At 46.1% G+C, this 27,028-nt stretch overlaps 1 protein-coding gene across 6 annotated transcripts in view; it reads left to right on the forward strand.

Moving 5' to 3' along the window:
* Nucleotides 1-23,015, forward strand: part of vrk1 (VRK serine/threonine kinase 1) — a 105,229-nt gene extending 82,214 nt beyond the window's left edge. For 3 of the 6 annotated variants that reach the window (XM_072492887.1, XM_072492905.1, XM_072492897.1), the window contains 2 exons: nt 1,983-2,073; nt 7,236-8,064. In XM_072492887.1, the coding sequence (XP_072348988.1) occupies nt 1,983-2,073; nt 7,236-7,354 (210 nt within the window). In that variant the 3' untranslated portion in view covers nt 7,355-8,064. Of the gene's footprint in view, nt 1-1,982; nt 2,074-2,976; nt 3,123-4,842; nt 4,870-7,235; nt 8,065-22,821 lie in introns of those variants that run through there. The other 3 variants (XR_011938503.1, XM_072492930.1, XM_072492920.1) reach the window with 3 other exon arrangements.
* Nucleotides 23,016-27,028: the final 4,013 nt, after the last annotated feature.

A 27,028-nucleotide genomic window follows, 5' to 3' on the forward strand; every position in this document is an offset into this window, starting at 1 on the left:
TTAAATGATGTACGATGTGTGAGATTACAGATGAATCTACCTCATAGTGAACTTCATGATCACAGGTTGAGTCACTTGATTTTCAGGATAATAAGTTCTACATTTTAGACTTTAGGTATATAAAGCCGGCTACTTTCTATTTGAAGTCATTGCTATTTCTGATTCTGTCGATCTGCTTAAGAGTTCATGTATCACTAGAATGAAATTCATTTGACCACCTAAATGAAATCTTCATTTACGTGCTTGGAAATATAAAAATTCACCCAGTTAAGCCTGTCAATAACTTGAATGATTAGAAAAAAAACTTGGATTTATAAAGGACATTTTAATGACCTCTGCACGTCCTAAAGTGCTTTACAGCCAGTGATATACTTGAAGCACAGTCACTGTTGTAATGTTGGAACTCCAACAGCTAATTTGCACACATCTGCAATAACCAGATAATCTGTTTCTAATGTTGATTGAGAGATAAGTATTGGCCAGGGCATGAGGGGAGAACTCTCTTGCTTTTCAAAATAGTACCATGAGATTGTTTACATCCACCCAAGGCAGCAGATGGTGCCACAATTTAAAGTCTGATCCGAATGATGGCATCTCTGTCGCCACCGACGCCCGTGGCATTTTAGCCTATGGTGCTGTCAGGTGCTTTACATGAACATTGCTGTTTCTGCTTACACGTTAAGTTTTGTATTCTGGTGTTCGCATCCATCTTAATAATATTGATGGCGATGTCTTAAGACCACATCTAAAATCTTGCCTGAAATAGACGCAAAATTTCTCTTAATTTGAGAAATTGATGTGCTGAATTTCAACTTTTGCCATTTATACTTTGGGGTGAAAAGAATGTGTAAATTAGTAGAGTTTAGCTTCCTATATAGTTTATAGCAAACCTACCAGTAACTTAATTTGAAAGCAATGATAAGTAAACTCAAAATCAAACAATGAACTGATAGAGCAATTCATAATACTCCCAATAAAGATTATTATTAATTGATTTTGAACCACCAATAAAAAGTTCAGTCTATTCATAATGTTGGAGTTTTCTTTTGACTTTGTAAAGAATTAACTCTTTATATGTATTTTTAGCTCCAATCTGAGCTGGTACCAGTAGCAGAATAAAACAGCTGCTGCACAAGTGAGATCAGCTCTAGGATGCTTTATGTACCAGTGATTTCTAAAGCAATGCAACATATTTCCATTCAATCTTACTTGATTTCATTCTCTACTAGTCTCTGAGCCAAAAGTCTCTGAGCAGTGCCTTGTGCCTGTCTGTGAGGACACCCGAATTTACTTTAATTAATCGATATGAGGAAGAATCTTCAGATAAACGTACCTAGATATGAGGAAGAATTTTCAGATAAACGTACCTACTGTAGACTATCTTTATTATCCTCCGCTTACAAAGCTCCCCCTCCTGCAGACTGAGCCAGAACAGTTGGAACTTAAGTTTTCACTTCACTGACTCAACTCTGTGTCATTGCCTTACCAAAACTTTCTTGGTCCGGTGTAGCTGTAGTCCTGGGGTGTAAAGCCTCTTTTAATCTGCCCATGAATTTGTTTGTTTATCATTTATTATGCCATTGTGAATTCCCTGCAGCAGGACTCTTGTGGCCTATTGCGTTGAATTAGAAAATCAATGTGTCATCGACAGTTTTATGCTGTGGAGCTTTTACTAATATATGCGCTCCTTAATCTTTCTGAACAGAAATAGATAGCTATTTTCGTTAGCCGTAAGTGAAAGAGACTTTCATCGTTATCAGTGTGGTGCAAAGCCCCACTCTCGAAGAAGGGTCATTGTCCTCGTCAAGCGACATTACCCAAGATTCCACCTGGTGTTACCACTTTCAAAATCTTGGATCCGATACTATTCTCCCCAGAAAATCGTTGTGCAGTAACTTTCCATCATTCAATCTGTTCCTTTGAGTCTTGTCTAATCATTGACAATAATTGATCCCCACAATGCCTTTCACTTTTTTTTAAAGAAACGGTGTCCTGCAAACCAGAATGATCCTGAGGGAAATACCTCCGAATCTGAATTCAAACGTGGAAAAAGAACACGGAAATCACCAAGAGGTAAGAGCAACTAGATCCAGATTTGGGTATTGAGCCAGTCAGACATGCATTGTCATCCTTTTGTACTGCCAGCTGGGCATCTCAACTGACCACTAATGCACAGTTTTCTACTGCGATTGGTCTAGGTAATAGCCCCTACAAACGCAGCATAAGGTTCTAACTGTTTTTACCCTGGTTGTTGCTCGGGGTGCTGTTCTTGTGATTGTAATTTAAAAAGAGAAAAAAGACCAGCTGAAGAGAAAGTGATTTTCTCCCTTTCCTCTGATTCTTGCATTGCCATAAAACTTGTTTAGTTGGGAGTAGAGTCCATAGATTTTCTGTCAGCTTTAATTGCTGGCTAAGAATGTCGCCTCCTATCCATTAACTGATATTACTGGCATCATAGTCCTCTAGCATGAAAATGAGTAGTTACTTGGAAGTGAAGATGTAGCAACCTGATAGCCAACACATTTGTGAGCGCAATAGTTAAACACTTGAAACCCTTTTCAAAGCTTGAGTTGCTTTTATTTTTTAAAAGTAGCGAGGTAATTGAGGGAGTCGACCAGTCGTTACCGTTTATATTGGTTGCAATAAAGTAACGGAAGCCCATTTGTGCAGTTAAATTCTTTTTTTAAAGAGTAAGCCAATTACATAAAAATGTTACGACACGCTGGGCTAGTGCATGGTCAATTCCAGCCCCATTTGACCCCGAGTCATAACGCAAACCCAATAATTCTTAGAAAAATACCCAAAGTCTTTGGCCTTTGGTTGCCCAATAATTATAGTCATCAGGTTTATAAATGTAAACAATTACTTTTTTTATTAATAACAAGAACTGTAATGAAATATGCAGCAAATTCAACTGGTTAACTATCAACTAATTCCTAATCCCCCACTGTAACCTCTCTCTTCCTGTATATACAGATTCAAACTGGGCTTCTTGGATCTCTGAAATCATTCCACTCGGACAGAATCCAATCGGCCACCAGTTACCAGGCAGAATGCAGCCTTTTTGATTGGCCAGCCAATTAATCAAACAGACTTCCACCTCATCTCTCTGGTGCTGAGAGGTCTGAAGCTCCTGTTCAAATTAGCTCTCTCCTGTAACTTCTGAATTCCTCATTCTCACTGCTACTTGACTTAAAGATACATGTCCATTAATCACCCATGGGTCAAAAATTATACCGGCAAAATAAAAGAAAGGGGAAATAAATAGGAAGGGCCCTTACAGAAGGAACAGTAGTGCACAAGATGGGCTGGGTCATGTAGTGCACCTTCTGTTAAAGCCAGATCAAGGACACACTTAACTGTCTAGGTCTCCTAGTTATGATGTATTTTCTGTTAGCAATTGCAGAGTAAAAGTGATGCCCATATTGATATCCATCTTTGATATCGTTGTTGATGCTCAGCAAGTACTTTGGAACATTGTTTATTTGGTGAAAGCAGTGATCTTTAAATGTTTTACGTACAAATAGACATATTGAGTACAAAGTGGAGAAGTTGTTCTGAACCTTTTATAAAACCCTGGGTAGTCCACCATGAGTACTGGATGCACTTATGGTCAGCACACTTGAGGAAGGATGTGAGGGCCCTTCAGAGATTGGAAAAGCTGAGATTGATGCCCTCTGAGTAAAGGAGGCAGAAGGGAGACCTGATTATGACAGATTTAAATAAGGTAGCTAAAGAAAAGCTGGGACAAGGTCTAGGAAATACAAACTTTGAGACTTTGGGCAAGAGGTACAGGGGAGATGTGAGGAAGAGCTTTTCTTCACCCAGAAAGTGGTAATGACCTGGAATTCGCTGCCCAGGAGTGGTGAATGGTGGAGATGATGAATGATTTCAAAAGGAAATTGGATAGGCATTTGAGGGAAATAACAACACCATGGGGATCGAGTGGGTGAATGGGACTGATTGGATTGCTCTAAAGAGCTGGCATAGACTCTAGGGGCCGGATGACCATATCCTGTGCCATAATGTCCCCCTAACTCTGTGTAATATATTTATTTGTGTAGATTGTAACTTGCCATGCATGTGTATGTATGCAATTTGATTTATTATTCTTCAGTAAATTTTCCTATGTTCAAATTGAGGTCTAAAACTTACCGATGTTGATATTTTGTTTTTTGTCTTCACTTATAGTGTAGCAATTTGTAAATGTTTGTGCACAGTTTCCAGCTGTGGAAAGTCAAGTATTAATTACATTACAAAACTGAACACAGCATAAAGTAGGAAACAGCTTTGGAACAGTGCCCATTCACAAAAATATAATAAACCGTTGTCAATTCAAGTCGTGCATTTGTTTTAAGGTTCATGTTGAATTTAATGAGGTTTACATTCCTTGCATTGTTTTTCATTCGAGGTTAGGTTGTACTTGCAGTTACTGTGTGGCATTTAGAAAGCTATGCAGTGAGGACTGTACAGGTTTAAAAAGTCTACAGTAGCCCATTAGATCAACATTATTGACAAAATAAACTGTGGGTCCTCACTCAAATTGTGTATCAACGCCTGATGTGGAGCATTAGAAGTTGAGCATGAAATGAAATGAAAATCGCTTATTGTCACAAGTAGGCTTCAGATGAAGTTACTGTGAAAAGCCCCTAGTTGCCACATTCTGCCGCCTGTTCGGGTAGGCTGATACGGGAGGCATGAAGGAGTATTGGAAGTAGGAGAAAATGCGAACACTTATATTTTAAAAATGTGAAATATGTAGTCAAGTGATTTAGTCTGCCGAACTGTAAAACCAAACATCCACAACTTAAATCCATGCATTGTATTCTTTATGTCCTGCAGAATGACAAACTGTCATCAGGAGCCTAGGTAAGGTTCTAGAAAGTGCAAGTCTCATTCTCTCCATTAGAACTTCCACTCACCGAAGACAATCTCTTCTTTTTGTTTGTCTTTGAACTGCACCAATTCTCACAAAAGTAATTGAAAGAACAGATGAACAATAGGATGGATTTCGAGGTTAGCGGTGAACCAATGGCACTTGCTACTGACCTTGAAGAAAGTTACCCACGAAGATGGCAACTTGCCCTTTTTCTGATGATCGTTTGAATTTGGTCCCAAATCCTGGGGCCCCTCAGGCATCCAGCAAAGGTGACCTTGTCATGCAGGCTAAGCAGCCAATCATCATGGAGCTGTTATCGTAGAGAGAAACCCATGAAGTAAAAATCACTGAAATTCTCTACTTTTTAATTTTACTGCAAAGTAAATGTTTGGGATCGAAGTAGAGCCAAAATACCATGAACTTCAAAAGAAATTTTTAGTTTTGTTAAAAATAAAATGTAGAATTACTTATGATGGAGAATCTTGACATTCTGGAAACAAAGTACTTTTTCCAGACAAATGAAGCTTTTTAGCCGTAATTATGAACTTAGTATGCCATTAAAATCTCAGTTGCACCTCATTCAACAAAGTGCAACTGTCGAGAGTTTTTCTAACCAGATTAGAAGCATATGTTCTCGTCAGTTCAATGAATCTGTTTGGCTGGGGGAGTTGGGGGGGCACCTCAATAGTGCACCCTCTGGAGAAACCGAATTACTGACAGCAATTTGTGGACTTCAAGTAGTTTAACTGCGCTTGTATGGACTCAAGAAATTGCTGTCAGTTTCAGAGGAGTGTTGACAGTTTTGTCACAAAATTTGGACCAATCTCCTCATTCTGACACGTTGGTACTGATGTGCTGGGTTGGCATTTATTGACGTTTTGGCTAATGACAAAACTATCCTTATCTTCAGTATATTTTTATATAACCTATAAATGCATTCTTCCTTTTCACTTTGTTTAATTTAATTTGTCAATCTTTTCCTTTGGTCATGCCTCGTACCTCTACTTTTAATGTTCCGTCCCCTTTATAACTCTATGTTAACAATTATTTTGTTCTGCAAGATGAGAAAGAGCAACAGCAAAATAACTACGTTATTGTCTGCGCGCGACTGCCTCTGTCTGCGCGCGACTGCCTCTGTCTGCGCGCGACTGCCTCTGTCTGCGCGCGACTGCCTCTGTCTGCGCGCGACTGCCTCTGTCTGCGCGCGACTGCCTCTGTCTGCGCGCGACTGCCTCTGTCTGCGCGCGACTGCCTCTGTCTGCGCGCGACTGCCTCTGTCTGCGCGCGACTGCCTCTGTCTGCGCGCGACTGCCTCTGTCTGCGCGCGACTGCCTCTGTCTGCGCGCGACTGCCTCTGTCTGCGCGCGACTGCCTCTGTCTGCGCGCGACTGCCTCTGTCTGCGCGCGACTGCCTCTGTCTGCGCGCGACTGCCTCTGTCTGCGCGCGACTGCCTCTGTCTGCGCGCGACTGCCTCTGTCTGCGCGCGACTGCCTCTGTCTGCGCGCGACTGCCTCTGTCTGCGCGCGACTGCCTCTGTCTGCGCGCGACTGCCTCTGTCTGCGCGCGACTGCCTCTGTCTGCGCGCGACTGCCTCTGTCTGCGCGCGACTGCCTCTGTCTGCGCGCGACCGCCTCTGTCTGCGCGCGACCGCCTCTGTCTGCGCGCGACCGCCTCTGTCTGCGCGCGACCGCCTCTGTCTGCGCGCGACCGCCTCTGTCTGCGCGCGACCGCCTCTGTCTGCGCGCGACCGCCTCTGTCTGCGCGCGACCGCCTCTGTCTGCGCGCGACCGCCTCTGTCTGCGCGCGACCGCCTCTGTCTGCGCGCGACCGCCTCTGTCTGCGCGCGACCGCCTCTGTCTGCGCGCGACCGCCTCTGTCTGCGCGCGACCGCCTCTGTCTGCGCGCGACCGCCTCTGTCTGCGCGCGACCGCCTCTGTCTGCGCGCGACCGCCTCTGTCTGCGCGCGACCGCCTCTGTCTGCGCGCGACCGCCTCTGTCTGCGCGCGACCGCCTCTGTCTGCGCGCGACCGCCTCTGTCTGCGCGCGACCGCCTCTGTCTGCGCGCGACCGCCTCTGTCTGCGCGCGACCGCCTCTGTCTGCGCGCGACCGCCTCTGTCTGCGCGCGACCGCCTCTGTCTGCGCGCGACCGCCTCTGTCTGCGCGCGACCGCCTCTGTCTGCGCGCGACCGCCTCTGTCTGCGCGCGACCGCCTCTGTCTGCGCGCGACCGCCTCTGTCTGCGCGCGACCGCCCCTGTCTGCGCGCGACCGCGCGCGCACGTATGTCTTTGCGCGCGTCTGTCTGTGTGTATATATTTATCTCCTTGGTAAGGTGCTATTATCTTTCTATTTAAAGCCAAGAAGACGACAGCAAAAAGGAATTTGAAGAAAGTAGAGATGGTTGAAATGGGCACTCAGACTTCTCCCTCAGTCTTGACCGTTCCTGGCAAAAGAAAACATCTAAGTAAATGTTAAAAAGAAACAATCTTATTATGATTGTCCTCTGCTTCTTTACTTTTATTAAAGTCCGATTCTTTAGAATGAAATTGTTCTGAAAAAGGGTCTGTTTTTTTAGAAACAAAAGTTCTCTAGCATTTTTTATTACAGGGTTTTATGAGTTGTGCTTCTTTGTGTAGCTGAAATAAAAATCGAAACATTAAAAGTTTGATTCTCTTTCTACACACTGCAGACTTGAGTTGCTATCTTTCTGCTGTTTTTCAGTTGTTTGAACAGACTACTATACGATATCATGCAATATGGCAAATGGTCAAATGCCACCCTCTCTTTTTGAGGGAAAGCTAAAATAAAGTAAGATTTATTGAGGGATGAATGGCCTCGAGCTCTTGTGCTTTGCACTGCCTGCTCAGGATCTCCCAGGGTGTCGGGCTCTCATTTAGCATGTCCGACGATAGCAGGTTATTTTAGGTGGTGGTGAAATCTGGAAGAATTCATCGTGGCTTCTTGTGGTTTGTAGCCTGGAGATCACTTTGACCTTGTTATTTTTAAAAAAGAAAAGTAATATTGTAAACTTGACTATTTAAATTGTATTACTTGAGCGATATGAATATTTAAACATTTATTTTATTACTTTCTGATCACTTGAGAGTATAACTTAATTCATGAGCTGTTTGTAAAAAGCAACTGATTAAATGTTCTAAACAAAATAAAGCATCTTCCAATGAAAATTTTTGTTTGGCCAGACTATATTGTGCGTCCCATTTACTGATGACCTTTTTTATGTTTAAGTGCAAATTTTTTTGTTCCCTTAAAACTTTATAATGTAGGTTACCTGGAGCAGGCATCCGAGCTCTGAGTTATTGCAACGGTGTGGGTACTGATTGCATTGTCGTAGTTTCTTGAGTTAAGTGTATTCACAAAGCTTTAAAAGCTCTTGGAGTTTGAGTACATGATGATGACCCACGCAAACATGGGGCGAATTAAGCTAGCATTTAATTATGCACAGCACAGATTTATATGATTACATGTCTGACCTTATTTTGTCTTTATTTTACCTTATGGCCATAATCTTATCACACCCTCACAGACCAGCAAGTTAGTGGAAAGGTACAAACTTGAAAAGACAGCAAATGGCTCCAGCTTATCAACTACAGTAACTTAATCTCAAAATACAGATTGAGAAACAAGCCAGTTGTGTCAGCTGTGGTAAAATGATCAATGTCCTGAATTTTAGGCCCGATACAGAATTGGAAACTTATAAATTACGAATTGGGCATTTAAAATTAAACCAAGTTCAAATACACTGGACATAGACCGCTCGGGCAAGTCTGGGCCTGTCTTATAAACAGGACATAAGGAGATAATAGGCCCCATTCATGTCGATCAGTTGATGTGGATTGACCAGATAAAGCCAGACTTTCTGGCACCTAAATCACCTTTATATGGGGGTACGGTTACGTGCAGACAACTTGGTTGGAGAGATATCCCTGGGGCGGGTAGATCCAATTCAGGTGGGAGCTATAAAATAAATGGTAGAACCATCAGGAGCATAGAGACACAGATCTGGGCGTGCAGGTCCACAGATCCTTAAAAGTGGCAGCGCAGGTGGAAATGATGATAAAGAAAGCATATGGCAGGCTTGCCGTCATAGGACGGGGTATTGAGTACAAAAGCTCGAAAATTGTTACAATTCTGTAGAACGTTGATTAGGCCACATTTGGAATACTGCCCAATTCTGGTCACCGCACTACCAGAAGGACATGGAAGCTTTGGAGAGAGTACAGAAAAGGTTTACCAGTATGTTGCCTGGTATGGAAGGTATTAGCTATGAGGAGAGATTGAATAAACTGGTATTATTCTCCCGAGAGAGATGGCAGCTGAGGGGCGACCTGATAGAAGTTTATAAAATTATTAGGGGTATGGATAGGGTGAACAGTTGGAGGCTTTTTCCCAGGGTGGAAATGACTATTGCAAGGGGGCACAAGTTCGAGGTCAAGAGGGAACGATCAGTGGAGATGTGCGGGTGGGGGAAGTTTTTTTTTACCTGAGGGTGGTGGTGGCCTGGAATGCACTGCCAAGTGAGGTGTTTGAGGCAGATACGTTAGCGACCCTTAAGACTGATCTGGATAGGCACATGAATAGATGGAGTATAGAAGGATACAGGTGGTTGGTCTAGATAGGACATGTGATCAGCGCAGGAGGGCCGAAGGGTCTGTTCCTGTGCTGTATTGTTCTTTGTTCCCCCTTTCTGGAAATGTTATTTGATGCAGCTGATATTGGGGTGTACCCCAGATTTGACACAGTCAATTTTATCTATTCGAGTAGTTACTTAAAATACATGATTTTTACGAAGACCGCTGAATTGACAGTGGCACCCATTCTGTCTATTTCCCACCAATTGTACTGCGTACAGCCGGCCACCACACGATCATTTGTGGAATGCCCGGTATTTGGCTATTCTTTTGGCTAGGTCCACCTGCACCTTTCCCTTGGTAGCTTGCCGACTCTGATATACATAGGTTTTAGCCATTGCTTTTCTCACTGCTGTTCAAACTACCATTCCTAGCATGTTGCCCTACTCTAACTTGCATTCCAGCAGGGGCTGAAAACTATACCTGTCAGAGTTCTTCCCACTAGACAGAAGTCTGTTATGGTTAGCAAATCAATCCTGCAGACTAATTGCTATTCCCTCAGCCCAATCCTCTGTAAAGGTACATACCCTCATCCATCAGGAGGTACTATGGGTCGAACAATGCTTGGACTGTCTTGAAGGCCTTTCTATAAGGCTCCTCTGTGACCGTCACTATGGAGTTGCCCCCTTATCAATCTGAAGGTGTTACATTTTCACCCTGCATAATTTTGTACAAGACTCATCCACGGTCATGAGCAATGCGTCATTGTCTCCCATTTATATGATTCCACCTTATGCCCTCCCACATTTCTTCCCCCACCCCCTCCCCAAACGGATATGTATCTTTCCTGGTACCTGACGGCATTATACGAGTCTGTGTAACAGCCTTTCAGCTGCGAGTCGACTGAGTCACCAGTTGTTCCCTTTTTCTCGGATTCCAGATTGACAAACCCAGTCTACCAACTTCCTTTGATCCCCGATTGACTGGTGCAATTTGCACTCCGCTAAAGCAACTGATCCTGAATTGTTACGATTGGCCTCCAGTACTGGGATTATTCTACTTGGGTTTTACACAACCTCTCGTGTGACCAAGGTGGTGTCATGGAATAATACCTTTGCATTCCCTATCCGAATCATGGAATGATCGGGAGGCAGCACAGTGGTGGTACACTGCTTTGACTTCCGACAGCTGCATGTCGACAAATACATCATATTTCATGTTGACACATCCTAATCAATTAATAACGTCAGTGCACAGTTCCTGCCTATGTTCTCCTTCAAACCTGGGGTAAGAAATACCATACCTCGCAGTTGCCAGTGCCTGTTGTCGTGTTGTACCCAAAGTGTCTCAAGCGTAATGTCCTGTTGGCTTGATTCAGGATGGCTCTTTTGATGACTTTTGTCTTGCATGAATCCGGTTCCATGGGTACTAGAAACTGCATGGTTGCATGTGAACTTGAGGTGACCTGATTTGAAATACATGTTGGGTTCCTTTGCCCATTCTTCTTTCCCACCTTTAGGTAGCTGCACATATTACCCAAGTTGCAGGAATGTGCTGTTAATAGATAGAATTTACAGTTTGGCCCATCGAGCCTTGGAAAGAGCACCCTACTTGAGCCCATGCCGCCACCCTATCCCCGCAACCCAGTAACCCCACCATAATCCTTTTGGACACTAAGGGGCAATTTAGCATAGCCAATCCACCTAACCTGCACATCTTTGGACTGTGGGAGGAAACCCGAGCACCCGGAGGAAACCCACGCACACACTGGGAGGATGTGCAGACTGCGCAGTGACCCAAGCCGATAATCGAACTTGGACCCTGGAGCTGTGAAGCAACTGCTAACCATGCTGCCCAATGGGTGTTCCCACGCTGCTCTGGTTGTCAGGAGGGTGATAATTGTTATCGTTGTCCACCTGGCCGCGATTGCCCTAGCCATTTACCGAAAACAAAATCATTAGATCTTCCGCTGACCCTCCCGTTGGCAGTGAGACCAGTGTTTCCACCTAGTCGCACCTGGCATGTTTTAAGCGCGCGCACACTGGCCATCAGGACCATGTGAGGTCCTGTCCAACAGATGGCCAATCCTGGTTTGGATGGCAACACCTTTACTATCACAGTCTCTTACCTCAGAAAGCTTAAATAATTTAAGTTGATGTGTCTTCGAAAACAATTTGAGCCTAAAACACTCGCAGCTTCAGGCTTTTATCAAGTTCCAATTAGCAGTCTCCAAACTAGGAATTTTATGCATGCGGTTTATAAGCCAATATTGTCAAAGCGCTAACCAACAACAAAAAAGTTGTTTCTGAAATCACTAAACTCTTAAAAGCAGCACTGCTGCAAGCCTGGAGATTCCTTGATTGTGATGGCATCCAATTTGCTCTGACTGTTCAACGGTATGGCCATTGCTAACCTTGAGATGCTTGTTATTGTCTCTCTCCTCTACCCTGACCATTAGTAGCTAGATTGCACTAAAATGGATTGAACTCCCAAGAGAAGAAAGTAAGGTTAGTGTGGTACTCCTGCTAAATGAAGACAAGGATATGGGGTTAATCTCTAGTTCGCTCCTGTAGGAAATTCTGTGCGCTGCCCAAGACTTGGCAATCGAATGTTACTCTTATTGGTATTTTGTTCATGCGCACACACATTTTGTACAGTTTCTAATCTCTGTGCACAGGCATGAAAATCTGAAATGACATTTATTGTTGCAGAAGCAATACTCTTGTTAACGAGAGCGGATCTCTTTATCTGCACTTTAAAACTTTGTGATTGACCGAAACATTCTAATTTTGATCAGGTTCGTTCTAACAGTGGCACGTTCAGAATTGTTGTTGGTTCTTTTCCCTATTTGATATTTGCTCCTTGGCTCAAATTTGAATAACTGCAGCTAGCCACTGAAGCATCGTATCTACTGCAATCTGTTTTGTTTGGAAGACTCTATCCGGGGAGGAAGATTTCCTTTGTGCATTTAGTTTCAATGAAATTTAAAACGTCTCTCCAAAGACTGTTTGCAATTTTGCTTTGAATAGCACACAAGATATCTTTCACTGCTCCCCTCACCAACCACCACCATCACCCCCCCCCCCCCCCCGCCCTCCCACACACACACCCTTACCAGGTGGTGTTACTATATTGATGCAAGAGGGGTTTGAGAGTAGAGCAAGTTTGAGTTGTGCTCTGATCCGGTTTGGCACCTGTAACCTTTTGTTTGAAGTAGACAAAGTTTGAAATCCCAGGCACCCATCAGGAGAATAAAGCCATTTAGTTTCTAATCTTTAAACAAACAAAATGCATTTTACTATCCAAGGTCAGTAACTATCTAAATATCTATCTTGTACTCTAACAGGGGCTACCCAGGCCTCCTGGTGGACTTGGTCCACATTGAAATGGATGTATTCTGCCGACTTTGCATACAGGGCCTCTGTTATGGCGTGGATGCACTGTGTACCAAGCTCAGAGATTCCGGACAGGTTTCCACTCGGCGCTTGGAAGGAGCCCGTGGCGTAAAGGTTCAGAGCGATCATCACCTTGACAAACACCGGGAACAGATGTCCTCTTCCCCCACCCACCCCCTCATTCCTCCACGGTGCCAGGTGCGCCATGAACTGGCAGATGTGTCGCACAAGTTGGAGTCTTCGGCAGCATGCCTAGTTCGGCAGGTGCTGTCAGTTCATGCAAGGCCTCATGCGGCACCTCCTGGGCCTGTTGGGCAGCTGGCACTCCATCCTGGGTGGCGGCCTCCTGTTCCTCTGGGGAAGGCTCCACTGCTGCAGCTTCCTCCTCGAGCAACGCCAGCTCGTATAGTCGTAGGAAGTCCCCCAGGGCTACTGCAACTCGGTGAAAGGCCACCATTGCTGGTTGAATTCCAATATCTGTTGTCTGCAGGGGTGAAAGGTCGACATGTTAGCATGGTGCGTACCCCCGTGCCCAACCAGATCTAACTGGCTATACATTGATCCTGGTTGACACCGCGAACGCTGCCCCCACATGGCCCCGTCTGTGCCCGGCAACATGGGAACTCCGGCCCTGACGCCCGTTCTTGCTGCCAGGGGTACTGTCAGCTGATGCGTTACCAGGGATCCACTCTGTCAGAGCAGCGCAGTGAGTTAGCCCAGCTGCCTCACGGCACTGAGGTCCCAGGTTTGATTCCGGCTCTGGGTCACTGTCCGTGTGGAGTTTGCACATTCTCCCTGTGTTTGCCCGTGGGTTTCGCCCCCACAGCCCAAAGATGTGCAAGATAGGTGGATTGGCCATGCTAAATTGCCCCTTAATTGGAAAAAATGAATTGGGTACTCTAAATTTTTTTTAAAATACATACGTTTTGAAAAAAGGATCTACTCTGTGGCCCCCGTCCAGCACCCCCGTATGGGCTCAGTGGACATTGCCGTGGGTGGGCTGTCTGATGCCTTGCCGGCGGGTAGCAGCCAGTTTTGTGGTGGGAGGTATGGTGTAGGGTGTGGTAGGGGGATGAGGCACCTACACGACTGGTGTCACTCTGCAGAACCAGGGGCCAATATGGGTGGTCAGTGGGGTGCACAACAAAATGGCTGCCTTGCAGGCCGCGGCAATGGCAGTCCATGTCTGGACACTGCCACAGTCCCGTGGGGGAGGTGAGGTTCACCCAAGCCCCACAGGAGGGGGGTTCACCTAAGCCCCACAGCCTGTCCCCTGGTTAACCCCCACCCCAGCCCCGGCAGGGAACCCCAGCCCAGCCTGGCCGCCCTCAATCGTGCCTCTCCGTGACCTACCTCTTCTCCATTATCGGCCACTACGCCGGTTACACGATTTTTAAAAGCACAAGTGAACTGCGCCATCGTGAATTCAGCCCATCGGTGGCAGAGAATCACGAGGGCGCGGATCCCTGAAGAATACCGGGTCAAACCTGCTAACGTTATGCGGACTGCATTTACTCTCTGTGCGTTCCAGACCGCATTGACACTGCTGACGAGGCGATGGAGAATTGTGATTTGGTGCGAAACCAGCCCCATCGCGATTTGGCCGTCCAATCGTGTTTCCCGATCTCGCCATCGGCCGACTGGAGAATCCCACCCCAAGTCTCCCATTCTCCAGCTAAGTAACCTCCTCTGTTTCATGATTCTATCTCTTCTACTCTGATTCTATTAAACAAGCAAGTGTAACCTCGATGTTGCTACAATCTCTCGAGCCCAGCATTTTAGTTGCGTTATCTGCCGACCATAACTTTCCCAGAACTAAACATTGCCACTAAAATATTAGCATGAACCATGAATCTGATATTTATCACATGAGTTTGACACATTTTGCCAAGATCATTCTGTTGCTTCCCTTTCTCTTCCTGCTTCCAGATGTGCTGCTAATTCATATAGCATGGGAAAGGGACAATCTTTCACAAAATGTGTGGATAAATGCATCAGCACTTGAAATGCAAATGAGTTGTGATTATCACAGTGTGCTTAGTTAATTTTGCCTGAACTATATTGTTCCATTCTGAGCTCCACAATATATTGAATAAAATATTTTATTTTAAGTGTCATAACTTGGTTGTCTCGCTATTTCTAGCCAGATGTAAAAGTGATCTCCCGCTGCGGTCGGGATTGAGGTTCCTGTCCCGCACCAGCGGGAGGATGCAAATGGGTCATTGAGACCCATTTTCATCCTATAACTGGGCCCTCCTGGTTCTCTGGGCTGGGTGAGAATTGGTGCTGGTCCTGATAAGCGTGTACCTGAAGTGGTAGACCTCCTGGGTGAGCCATGGGGGTAACTCTTTAAAGGAGTTGTCCCCAAAGTCCATCGGAGGGTCAACCCCCCTCCCCACACACAATGCTAGACCCCCTAATTAAAGAGACCCTTCTCTTTCTCCCCCCCAAAGAGGCCCCAGAAGAGAGACCCTTGTCTGGAAGCTAGAAGGCAGTCCAAACAGGCAGTGAATAAAGAATCACTGCTTTAAAATTCACCTGAGCAGGCAATACACCTGTTGACTCGGGCACAGGAAGCAGGACCTGTCAATTCCTGGGAAGAGAAAACCAGTCAGCTGGGTTTAAACTCCTTCAGATCTTTGATCTGCAAGCCATTCACTCATTACTCTGTGATATTGATTTTACTAGGCTATGATTGACAGCTTCCACACGCGCCCGGCTGTCAGCATTGTTCCTTTCATCCCCCTTAAAGGTTGAGTAACTTTGAGGTGGTTAGCTGTGAAACTAACCAAAATGTTTATAAACCTCAAGCTTTGATTGACAACTCTTGGACCGCTTCAAACAGATATGTGCTTTCCATTCATCTCCCTTCACCGTTTAGTGACTTTGAAGTAGTCAGCTGTGAAACTAACTCTGTTTGAAGTGGTCCAGGAGCTGTCAATCAAAGCTCGATCTTTTAAACATTGATGTGGCATGGCCAGATGCATCGAGCAGGATCAGGCACCAGCAGGAATCCCACCGTGCATGGTATCGCAATTTTATGAAGCATTGGTTAGCAGAGCAGAAAAATAATCACACATACCTTTTGTGGCCTTAAATTGGTGCATTGGGGCAGCTGAGGGGGAACTTGGCTCCAGAGCACTTTATTCGTGAACAAGCCAGGGTCCCAGTTTTGATTCCGACCTTGGGTGACTGTCTATGTGGAGTTTCCATGTTCTCTTCATGTCTGTGTGGGTTTCCTCCAGGTGCTCTGGTTTCCTCCCACAGTCCAAAGATATGTAGGTTAGGTGGATTGGTCATGATCAGAGCACAGGTTACGCGGATAGGATGGAGTGGCCTGGGTAGAGTGCTCTTTAAGAGGGTCGGTGGGCTCAATGGACTGAATGTTCTCGCTCTGCACTGTCGGGATTCAATGGATTGTAAAGATTTAGGCGGTTACCGAATAGGCTGCTGGGACTTAAACTTAGTACCCCAGCGATTACACCGGGAGTACATTCTACCGGGAGTACATTCTATCACTGGGTGATTGTTATTACACACGTTTGTTTATGAATTTTAAGAGGGGTGTGGCAAACTCAACAGACTGCTTGACGATTTTTGGGTAGAGGATTGAAGAAGGAGAAAATATTTAATAGGTGCACAACACGTGTTTCCTGTGACAAAGCAGGTCAAACATCACAAACAAAGTCTGAAGAGACACAAACACCTGATGCATGATCAATAACTCCCGAAGCGAGATTGTAGGACAATTGAAGGCTTCATTGAACTAGATGTTTTCCTCAGCAGCGCAGGTACAGAATGCAGCAGCGAGAGAAACACAGACTCTTATACTCCGCCTGACTGGCCAGAACCAGCAGGCAGGCTTCACCAATGATCTTCCAGTATCAGGTACCTCCAACCTAGGTACCGTAATCCCCCTAATACCGACTACCACAAAGTTACTGTGAAAAGCCCCTCGTCGCCACATTCCGGCGCCTGTTCGGGGAGGCTGGTATGGGAATTTAACTGTGCTGCTGGCCTGCCTTGGTCTGCTTTAAAAGCCAGTGATTTAGCCCAGTGTGCATATTAGGGGCAGGACAGGCTTCAGGGACTGAATAACCTTCCCTGTTCCTATGTTACCCACCGTAACTGGTGCCACTGCATTTACTATTTTGTTCTCATCCTACGTCATTAACAATTTTTAAACACGGGTGCAAATTTTCTTTCTACAGTTGCATCTACGGCCGCCTGATGCCCCCCCCCCCCCCCCCCCCCCCCCCCCATGATGTGTGTGTCAAGGCCAGGTACCAGCAGTGGTTTGGGTGCGATTCTAAATGGTCACCCACAAGTTTGTTGATTGTGTCACTGAACAGGGTGGATGAAGATATTATTTGAAGCTGCAGAATGGATCCATCCACTTTACATTAAAGTTACCGTGTCATCATTCATGTATTCAGCATATTCGATTGGTCACGCAGGATGTTTTCTTTCTCTTTTCACAGAGGCTAGGTTGAAAGGAATTGGGACTGTTGGAATGACCGAGTGGATTGGGCATTTCACTGAAACACTGATGCTTTAAGGAATGCACGTCAGATTATGGAAGAAAAAAAAATGCTGATTTAATGAAGATATTAAGAAAGATTGCTCTCACTGGGATATTATGATTCAGTTTCCTGAAGTTGCTTGTGAGCCTGTGTTGCTGGCATAACTGGATGTCTCAACAGGCGCAAAACTAAAACAGAACCGTGTGTGTGCTCTGTAGGTCTTCCGCCTAATGAACACCAGAAATGCGAGTGTGATTTGGCCAGAGTTAAAGGTGGTCTGATATGAGCATCCGGTTTTCCAACTTAACTGACCAGATTGTGCAGAGAGCAGGGAATGGAATAGCAGCCTGCCATCTGCTAGATTGGGATCAAATAATAGGTTCCCAAGTCCCTAATTAAAGAAAATTGCAATCTCCCTGCCAGTTCTGACCACACAGTATTAAATTTGGCCCAAGAAAACCTCCGTTGGACCAAGCAATGACAGATGGTGGGTTGTTGTTGTTTTATGCTTGGGACAAAGTCAAGTGGAAGACCAATGTCGGGTATTTAAAAAGTCAAATATAGCTGCTGGTGAAAACAGCAAATCCCTAAGAGGTAACTGCAAGAGAACAGCAAAGGCTATGGTTTTTTGAAAAAAAACCTTCTGGTTAGTTGAATGTATTGTTTGTATTTTAGCACGATGTACATAAAAAGAGGAAGACACGAGTGGGTAGCGAAAGTCATCACGGTCTGGGTGATCAGCCATTTTCCCTGATCTTGATTGTAAAACAAGGCGAGTTTCCCCAGCACTCATTTTATGTGGGCTCTCAAAATGAATTTCACCCCGTGATTTTTTTTCTTTAAAAGGAAAGACTTATTTCATTTTATTTTTACTTGTCCTTTACCCAAGTTCCTTTGAACAGAATTTTGTACCATAGACTGCTGTGGTTTATGTTGCCTCCTTCAATGCATTTACGGCTTGAAAGCAAAGCAATAAGTAAAAAAAAAAGCTGCATCTTTACTAATATAATCTTTATTTGTGTCACAAGTAGCCTTGCATTAAAACTGCAATGAAGTTACTGTGACAATCCCCTAGTCGCCACATTCCAGAGGGAGAATTCAGGATATCCAATTCGCCGACAAGCGCGTTTTTTGAGACTTGTGGGAGGAAACCGGAGCGCCCGGAGGAAGCCCACGCAGGCACGGTGAGAACGTGCAGACTCCACATAGACAGTAACCTAAGCTGGGAATCAAACCCAGATCCTCGGCGTTGTGAAGCAACAGTGCTAACCACTGTGCTACCGTGCCGCCCGTACTTGTCTGGTGGCAACTTCCAGAGAGATCCCTTTCGGGGCTTTGGTTACAAAGCGTCCAGCAAAAGTGAATACAGCATGCAAACTCCATACTGCTGTGACATGCAATTGAATATTGCAAAGCCCCCCACCCCCCACTATATTCTCGAGCAAGGGTTCTAATGTGTGCTTAAGGACCATGGAGGAACTGGTGAGCAATAAGTCCACACTCCACTTAGCACACAGTAAGGACAAATAGTTGTAACTTCGAGAATCTCTGTATGTCACCATGCTTGGAGCAGTATCCTGAAGGTTCACGTGCAGACTGTGCACAGCTTTCTTAAACATCTGCACAAAAACGTTTAAATGGCCTGAGTGCTGAAATGAATTGGACACCACACTGCAAAAAAAAAAATGAAGGATGCGTTGATCGGTACCGGCAGGACAAGAAGTATTAGCTTAAATAATTTTAAGCCACATTTTTTGGTCGACTGTTTTCACCTTTGTGGCAAAGTACTTGACTAATTTTCTGCCCAAAGTGCGCGGGTGAGGTGAGTAGCGTTTTCGAATGCGACAGCAGCTTCAGGAAAGGGAATGCGCGGTTAAATGTGACTTGCTGCTATTCGCTCTGTGACGTCTCACTTTCTGGGCTCGACATTGGGCTGGATTTTGTGATCAGCGGCAAGTAATTCTCCCTCTGTGTACCCGAACAGGCGGCGGAATGTGGCGACTAGGGGCTTTTCACAGTAACTTCATTGCAGTGTTAATGTAAGCCTACTTGTGACAATAACGATTATTATTATTATAAACTGGTTGAGTGTCAAGCTGCAAATCCTTCCCAACATGACAATGGCTGTACAAAGAGCAGGAGAGATTCCAGGAATAACTAGCTATGGTGACAGACAAAAGTCTGCCTCCATGCACCACTCGGTGGAGAAAAAGAATTGGAATGGAATCTGATTGTGGCCTTAACTCCACTTTCCTGTCTTTCCTCATAACCCTCGAGTCCCCTTGTAGATCAAAGATCTATCGAATTCAGCCTTGAATATATTCGATAACCCAGGCTCTGCTGCTTACCAGGGAAAATAATTCCAAAGATTAACAACCCTTTGAGAGAAGAATTACCTCCTCATTAGTCTTAAATGGGACTCCTTATTTTGAAACTGTGACTCCTAGTTCTATATTTCCCCCATGAGGATTAACATGGGTTATCAGTCTCTCAGCATCTATCCTGTCAAGCCCCCTCAGAATCTTGTATGCTTCAGTAAGATCACCTCTGATTCTTCTAAACTCCATTGAGTGTCAACCCAACCTGCTCAACATTTCCCGATAAGATAGCCCCATCATCTCAGGAATCAAGCAAGTAAATCTTCTCTGAACTGCCTGCAATGCAAGTCCATCCGTCCGTGAAGAAGGAGACCCATTTCACCAGTTCTAACTTACAGTGCCTTCTCCGTCTCTGTGCTGTTGATTTCACAATTCTTCAATCTGTTTAAGGAGACGTACGGTTTCTTCCACAGTTAGTTCTGGACCCAGATGTTCTGTTTCCATCATTGTAATGTGAGCACTCCACGCTTCCAGCAACTTTCCGTAAGGGCAAGTCGAGCGAGCTGCCCGGCCAAGATAAAATATGGCCGAATGTGTTTAATAGATCACTACAGTTGCAACCTGTTTGACAAAAATAATGTACTTTTCATCGAAAGATCGCAGTCTGTTATTTGTGATGGCTAGGTGAATTCCTGATCAGGTTTTTTTTTGTTGTTCCTTATTTATTGGAATTAATTTGCTACAAGAGTTATGCAAAGTTGCAAAAGAAACACTCTCAGATGTAATTCTGAACCCAGGGGTGGCACGGTGGTGCAGTGGTTAGCACTGCTGCCTCACGGCACTGAGGATCCGGGTTCGTCCTGGCCCTGGGTCACTGTGCGTCTGGAGTTTGCACATTCTCCCATGTCTGCGTGGGTCTCACCCCCACAACCCAAAAGATGTGCATGGTCGGTCAATTGGCCAAGCTAAATTGCCCCTCAATTGGAAGAAAATCTGAATTGGGTACTTTAAATTTATTTTAAAGTAATTTTTAAAAAGCTATAATTCTGAACCCAAAAGTGGTCAGAATTGTGCAATGCAATCACCTTAATGTCAGCCAGAATCTCATAATAAACGTGGTTTACCTATTCAGCCATTAGGCAGTAGCCTCGAGTGTAGATTGTTATTTTCTCTACCGGTAGAAGCCAGGCACTGCAGCACAGTAGTTTATCTCCTGTGTTTTTTAACTGGGCTATTGAATGTTAAGTTGCCATAGGTCCAGACTTCGTAAAAAAACACTTCCTGGACCCACTAGCCCTGTATAGCTCTGATAATTTGAGGGTAGTTTAATAGAATTTTTTTTATTGATTGAACGCATGCTTATCAGCCATGCATTCTCATTTATTATTGCGTGAATGACACATTGACTGAATCCTCTCTTTTTTTTTCCTGTCACAAGTCTAGCCATGTGTTGTGCACGAACCATTTAGCTAGATTGAAGACTTGGAAAAAGCAGTTATGTAGTGTTCTGTCGACAGATAATTTACTGGGAAGAATATTGATGAAATTACATCTTGATAGTGCAGTTCGAAAGCAGGGTGAAAAATTATGTGACCTTGAGTCTGATAGCATTGACTACGTTCTCATAAGCTGGAATCCAGGCTCGCTCTCTTGTCAGGTACATCACTTTATATTGTTTTATCTCTTGATGGCAGAGAGTGGAGGATAAATGGAGTGTCAAGGTTCAGTCACTCTTTACTCTAACAGAAATGGACTGTGCTGAATGACCTTTTTGGTTCAATCGAATTGGACTGACTGAGAAGATGCAATAATTAAATCCTCCAGGGACTGTGTGAACATTTCTAGACCATGTCCAAAAATGACAGGCTCAATTTTTTTCCAGTTTATTCAAGAAACAGCTATTAAGTATGTAGTATCCCTTTTACGGTGGCCGACACGGACTGTTTTTCTTAAGGTCGTACAGGCTAATTCCCATGATCATAATTTCAGCCCTACCTCGACCACATCATGTTCTGATCCATGTTATTGGGATGGTCATTTAGCAATTGAAGTTCACAATTTTAAAAAAATCTGATTGTATTATGGAAACTGATTGTTTTGGTGATTATTTTTCTCTCGGTATGGATGTGGAGATTTGTCTAATGTCTTGTGACTGAAATAGATTATATGTTGTCAGGCAGCTCATGCAACCTCCACCTCCACCCCCACCCCCTGCTGGCCACACAATGGCACAATTATTCTTTTTATTGAAAACATAACAAATCTTTATTTTCCTGTCATTTTATTCTGGCATGCCACTCCCATTTTCTTATTCGGGTTGGGCCCCTGAAGTGTCGGTTGTCGTCCATTACCTCAACAACAACTTGCATTTATATAACCCCTCGCACTTAAAGGCATTTTGCAGGATGTTATAAAAAATAATTTTACACCCATCCACTTTACGCATTAGAACCGATGTCCAAAAACACAGGCAAAATGTTGGGTCTGAAGGAGCTTTTTAAAGTAGACGAGAGCTGGAAGAATGATCAAGTTTGGTGAGGGAATTCCAGAGCTTCGAGCCTTGATGCTGGTGGCGATGCAGAAAAAAAACAGAATTGGAGGAGTACAGAGATTTCAGAAGTCTGAGGCTGATGGTGACACAGGGAGGGAGGCCATGTGGGGATTTTAAAAACAAGAATGAAATTTAAATGAGGGGGTTATGTATGCCAGCAAGTACAGAGATGCAACTTGGTGTGAGTTAGGACATGGGCAGCAGACTTTTGGATAAGCTGAAGTCTAAGGAGGGCAGTTGTGGAGGATTCCAATAACTGACGACCAAGGACTTAGAACAACAGTACTTTATTCACAAGTTTGAGCATTTCTAGAAGCTTGTACTCGGCCTGCACTCAGGGGAGAATTCCTACACTCCTGTCACACAAAACTTTAAGTAGGTGTATCATCATGTGACCACTCAGTCTACAGTAGCAAATGGAACCTTTGCAAAATTACCATTGTTCATGAAGAAACCAGAACCTGCCCTTGAGATTCGTTGAGACCGATACTTGTTCTCTCTCTCTCTTCTCTCTCCTCCTCCCCCCCCCCCCCCCCCCCCCCCCCCCCCCCGATGTCCGCACACAGCAGGGGATGTGGAACAGTGATCAGAAAAGTGCAGACTGGCTGATTTATCTTACTCTAACCCAGGGCTACCAAGGCCAACTGCAGTACTTTGCTCCCATCTCAGTGAAGATCGGCTACAGCGGAATCCAGTTACTGACCCCAAAGATGTCAACTGCTCACTGAATAAACTTGGTGAATAATTGGAGAAACTCAATTGTACTTGTGCTGCCAAAGCAAAAAACCTTTATTCCTCCTTCACGTGTAAATAAGTTGAGAGAGAAGCAATGTTATCCTCTGTTAGTTAATGTTGATAATTTCACCAATGGAATAATAATAATCTTTATTAGTGTCACAAGTAGGCTTACATTAACACTGCAATGAAGTTACTGTGAAAAGCCCCTAGTCGCGCCAGTTCGGGTACACTGAGGGAGAAAGCAGAATGTCCAATTCACCTAACAAGCATGTCTTTCGGGCCTTGTGGGAGGAAACCCACGCAGACACGGGGAGAACGTGCAGACTCCGCATGACCCAAGCCGGGAATTGGAATGTTGTAATGCCAATGTGAAATATTTTTCCAGTTGCACGGTTAAAAAAACAATTGGCCCAGATATAACACTTTTTGACTAGCAAGAACGGGTTAAATCCCACATCCATAATGTCATAACAGACGATCAGTATCAGTTTTGGGAACCAAAATCCTTTGCTGTTGACATAGGCAGCTTTTTTGCTTTTATGCAAAGAAATTGATACACGTTGCAATACATCAAAACCAGAACAGATCATTGTTGTGTATCCCCAAAGTGATATTAAAATGCCTTTGTTTCCTTCAGCATCATATATGTGGAAGTTGGTAGTCCTCTGTGTGTGATTTTCGTAGATTTCTGTAAAGCCCAATAAAACTTTTATTATTTTGCTTAACTAGTTGTGAATTTATTCTTAATAGCACCAAGCTGGCGAAAGAAACCATGGTTCTTAATCTTCTTACATGTGTGCCCTTTTTTACCTGACAGCCCAGAAAGATGCCCATTGTGTCAGAGCCAGCCTCGCCTCGCTGCTTTAGAGGTAGGGATCCTTACCCCGTCTGTTTTGAAACTGACTGAAGGAATCAATCTGTAGGTGATTCAACCCATTATAGCTTCATATAGGTTAACTCCTCACATTATTTTGTTAGGATCCCAGTCAGTGCTGTAACTAGACGTGAAGATCCCAGAATGGAACACTGGCTCATAAGACCATCAACCGGATTCTCCGTTCCTGAGACTGAATGTTGACACCGGGGTGGGATTCGTGGTCTTCTACAACAACAACTGGCGCTGCACCTGGACCGCTGAGGGCTAGCACCAACGCCACGTGGAACACAACTGAGTCCAATGAGAAACGGTGCCGGATTCGCTGGGTCCACGATTGACACTCAGGAGGCTGACAAGCTGCAGCCGCATATATACACTGCACTCGCCACACACACCATCCCAGCCAACAAGGTGGCAACAAGACATGTGGGCCTGAGGTTCAGCAACGGGGAACTGGAGACCCTACTAGACACCGTGGAGGAGAGGTGGGTGACCCTGTAACCTGGGGTGGGAAGGAGGCTGCCAACTGCCGCCTTTTGCTAGGGCTGGACGCAGGTGGCTGAGATGGTCAGTGCCTAGCAAAACGCGGCAGTTGGCAGCTTCCGTCCCACCCGGCGGTACAAGGTTGCCCACCTCCCCTCCACAGCGCCTAGCAGGGTCTCCAGTTCTGCGTTGTTGAATCTCAGGCCAGAAGGGACCTAGGTTAGGGAATCGCAGCAGGCTGTCTCCACTCCTGCTGTACCGTCTGGGGATCCACCGAGCCATAGCATTAGGGCTCGTAAAGCCAGAAACTTAGACTAGTTCAGTTGGCACGGGTGCGGGGCACAGTTTAACGATAGGCCTTCGGCGCGTCTCTGTATATATGTTCTCACATTAAACACCTGTGCAGAATGTTACAACCTGCCTTGGTGTGCTGTCAGAAGAGGGATGGGTGGGGGGGAACTGGGTGGACATTGGGGGTGTGCTTGGCCTGGCAATTCAGCCAGCGCTCACCAGTCCGGTCTCCCACCTCCATGGTCCCCACATCCTCCACCCCAGGGAATTGAAGGGACCGTGTTACCCCACTTGTCGGTGAACCTGGAGGCAATGAGCGTCCCATGTGATTGGCCCTGGCAGACACATAGTGCGGCCTCCCGTGCCTGCCCAGGCCCCATGTCCTGCTCATCCTCGCCCTCCCCTGCATCCTCCTCATCGGACGAGGACTGGCGTTCATCCTCCTCCTCCAGCATCTGCTGCGCGATGTTTTGGAGGATGCAGCAGGCCACCACAATGTGGGCAATCCGGATCAGTGTCATCGCCACAACAGCAGTGGATTACTCCTGTTGCCCAGGAGCCAACACCCAAGCCGGGGATGTGTCTTAAAGAGGCCAGGAACCATTGAGTGTGCCAGGATGAAGGCATCGTGTAACACTGCCTGGTACTGGCTGCAGACATACATGATGCACAGCTGATGGTCACACACCATCTGTACGTTAAGCGAGTAGAACCCTGATGTGTTGGGTAGGTTGGGTCGAGGTGAACTGCACTTGATGCAGCGTAGCGAGAGACAGACTCCAACACTTGATAAAATGCAACACGATTTTATTCAACATACAAACTATTATACATGTTCAACTGTGGGTCGACACTATGCTGACTTGACTGGAGACCTGACACTAGCCTGACCAGACTAACTTAGCTACCACATGGTGTAGGCACTGGCTAGCTCACGAGCTCTGACTGTCTCAGAGGCTGGGTCCCGAGAGAGCGGGAAAACTGGTGCCCTCTGGCTTTATAGTGGTTGTGTTCTGTCAGGTGATTGGCTGCTCTGTTCTGTGTGCTTACTGGTTATCCTGTGTGTCAATCACTGCCTGTCTGCACTCCATTGTGTACATAGATGTATATTATGACAAACCCCTTTCGGTTTGTGTAGAGCGGCCTGGCATCTACAGGTCCCTTCGATCACCCCCTGGATCCAGGGCATCTCGGCGATGGCGGCGAACCCCACTGCCTCGGTATCCTGGTGGGTTTGGACAACATTGAAATGGATGTGCCGACCAGACATATAGGGCCTCCGTGATGGCGCAGGTGTACCTGTGCATGGAGCTCTGTGAGAACCCGCACAGTTCCCCAACCAGGGCCTGGAAGGACCCCGTGGCATAGAGGGTTAGGGCGACCGTCACCCTGAGTGGGTGTCCTCCGCCATTCCACTATGGTACCAGGGGCACCATTATCTGGCAGATATGTCGCACTGTCCCCCTGCTCAGCCGGCGTCTTTGGCATGCCAAGTCCAGCAGGTCCTCGAATGACAGGCGGTGCTGGTACACACGAGGCCTCATGCGACGCCTCCATCCCACTTCCTCCTCCTCGGCCTGTTGGGCGGCCAGCTCTCCATCCAGCGCAGCTGCCTCCTGTTCCTCGGGGGCAGGCACCGCTGCTGCACGTTCCACTGCTGCAGCGTTCTCCTCCTCGAGCAGTGCCATCTCGTACAGCCACAGGGCATCCCCCAGACCTGTGGCGGTAAGCAGGTAGCCCACCATTGCTGGTTGAATTCCAATATCCATTGTCTGCAGGGGGTGAAAGACCAACATGTTTGCATGGTGCGTACCCCCATTCCCAACCAGGCACTGTTGGCACTGTGGACCCTGCCCCTGCACCCCTGGCCAACTCGGTGTCCAGTCCCTGGGGGCCTCAGGCCCTGGCACCCATCGCTGCTGCCATGAGAGCCGTCGTCTGGAGAGGCCCTTGCGAGTGCTATGTTCTGCGGCCCCTGTCCAGTGCTTCCCTTGTGGGGGCTATGGTGGGCATTTCAATTGGGCGGTCCGCTTGATGCCCCACCAGCAGGTGGTGTCGGTTGGAGGGGGTTGGTATGGCAGAGGGTGGGATGCAGATGTAGGGGCTGGGGTGTGGCGCGAGGTGGGTTGGAGGGTGGCGGGGTGGAGGTTGGGGGCTGGGGTGTGGGGGATGGTGGTGTGCGATCACCCATACAGCCGATGGCACTCTGCAGAACCAGGGGCCACAGTGGCCTGCCAGTGGGGTGTGCAGCATTTTGGTTGCCTTGCAGTCTGCGGCAATGGCAGTCCATGCTTGGACACCGTCCCAGTCCCCTATGGCCCATTCCCCCCCCATCACTTCCCCACCCCCCACCTCAGCCAAATCAGCCAGTGAGGAACAGCAGC

This window comes from Scyliorhinus torazame, chromosome 2, assembly GCF_047496885.1.
Source record: "Scyliorhinus torazame isolate Kashiwa2021f chromosome 2, sScyTor2.1, whole genome shotgun sequence".
In the NCBI taxonomy this organism is placed as follows: Eukaryota; Metazoa; Chordata; class Chondrichthyes; order Carcharhiniformes; family Scyliorhinidae; genus Scyliorhinus; species Scyliorhinus torazame.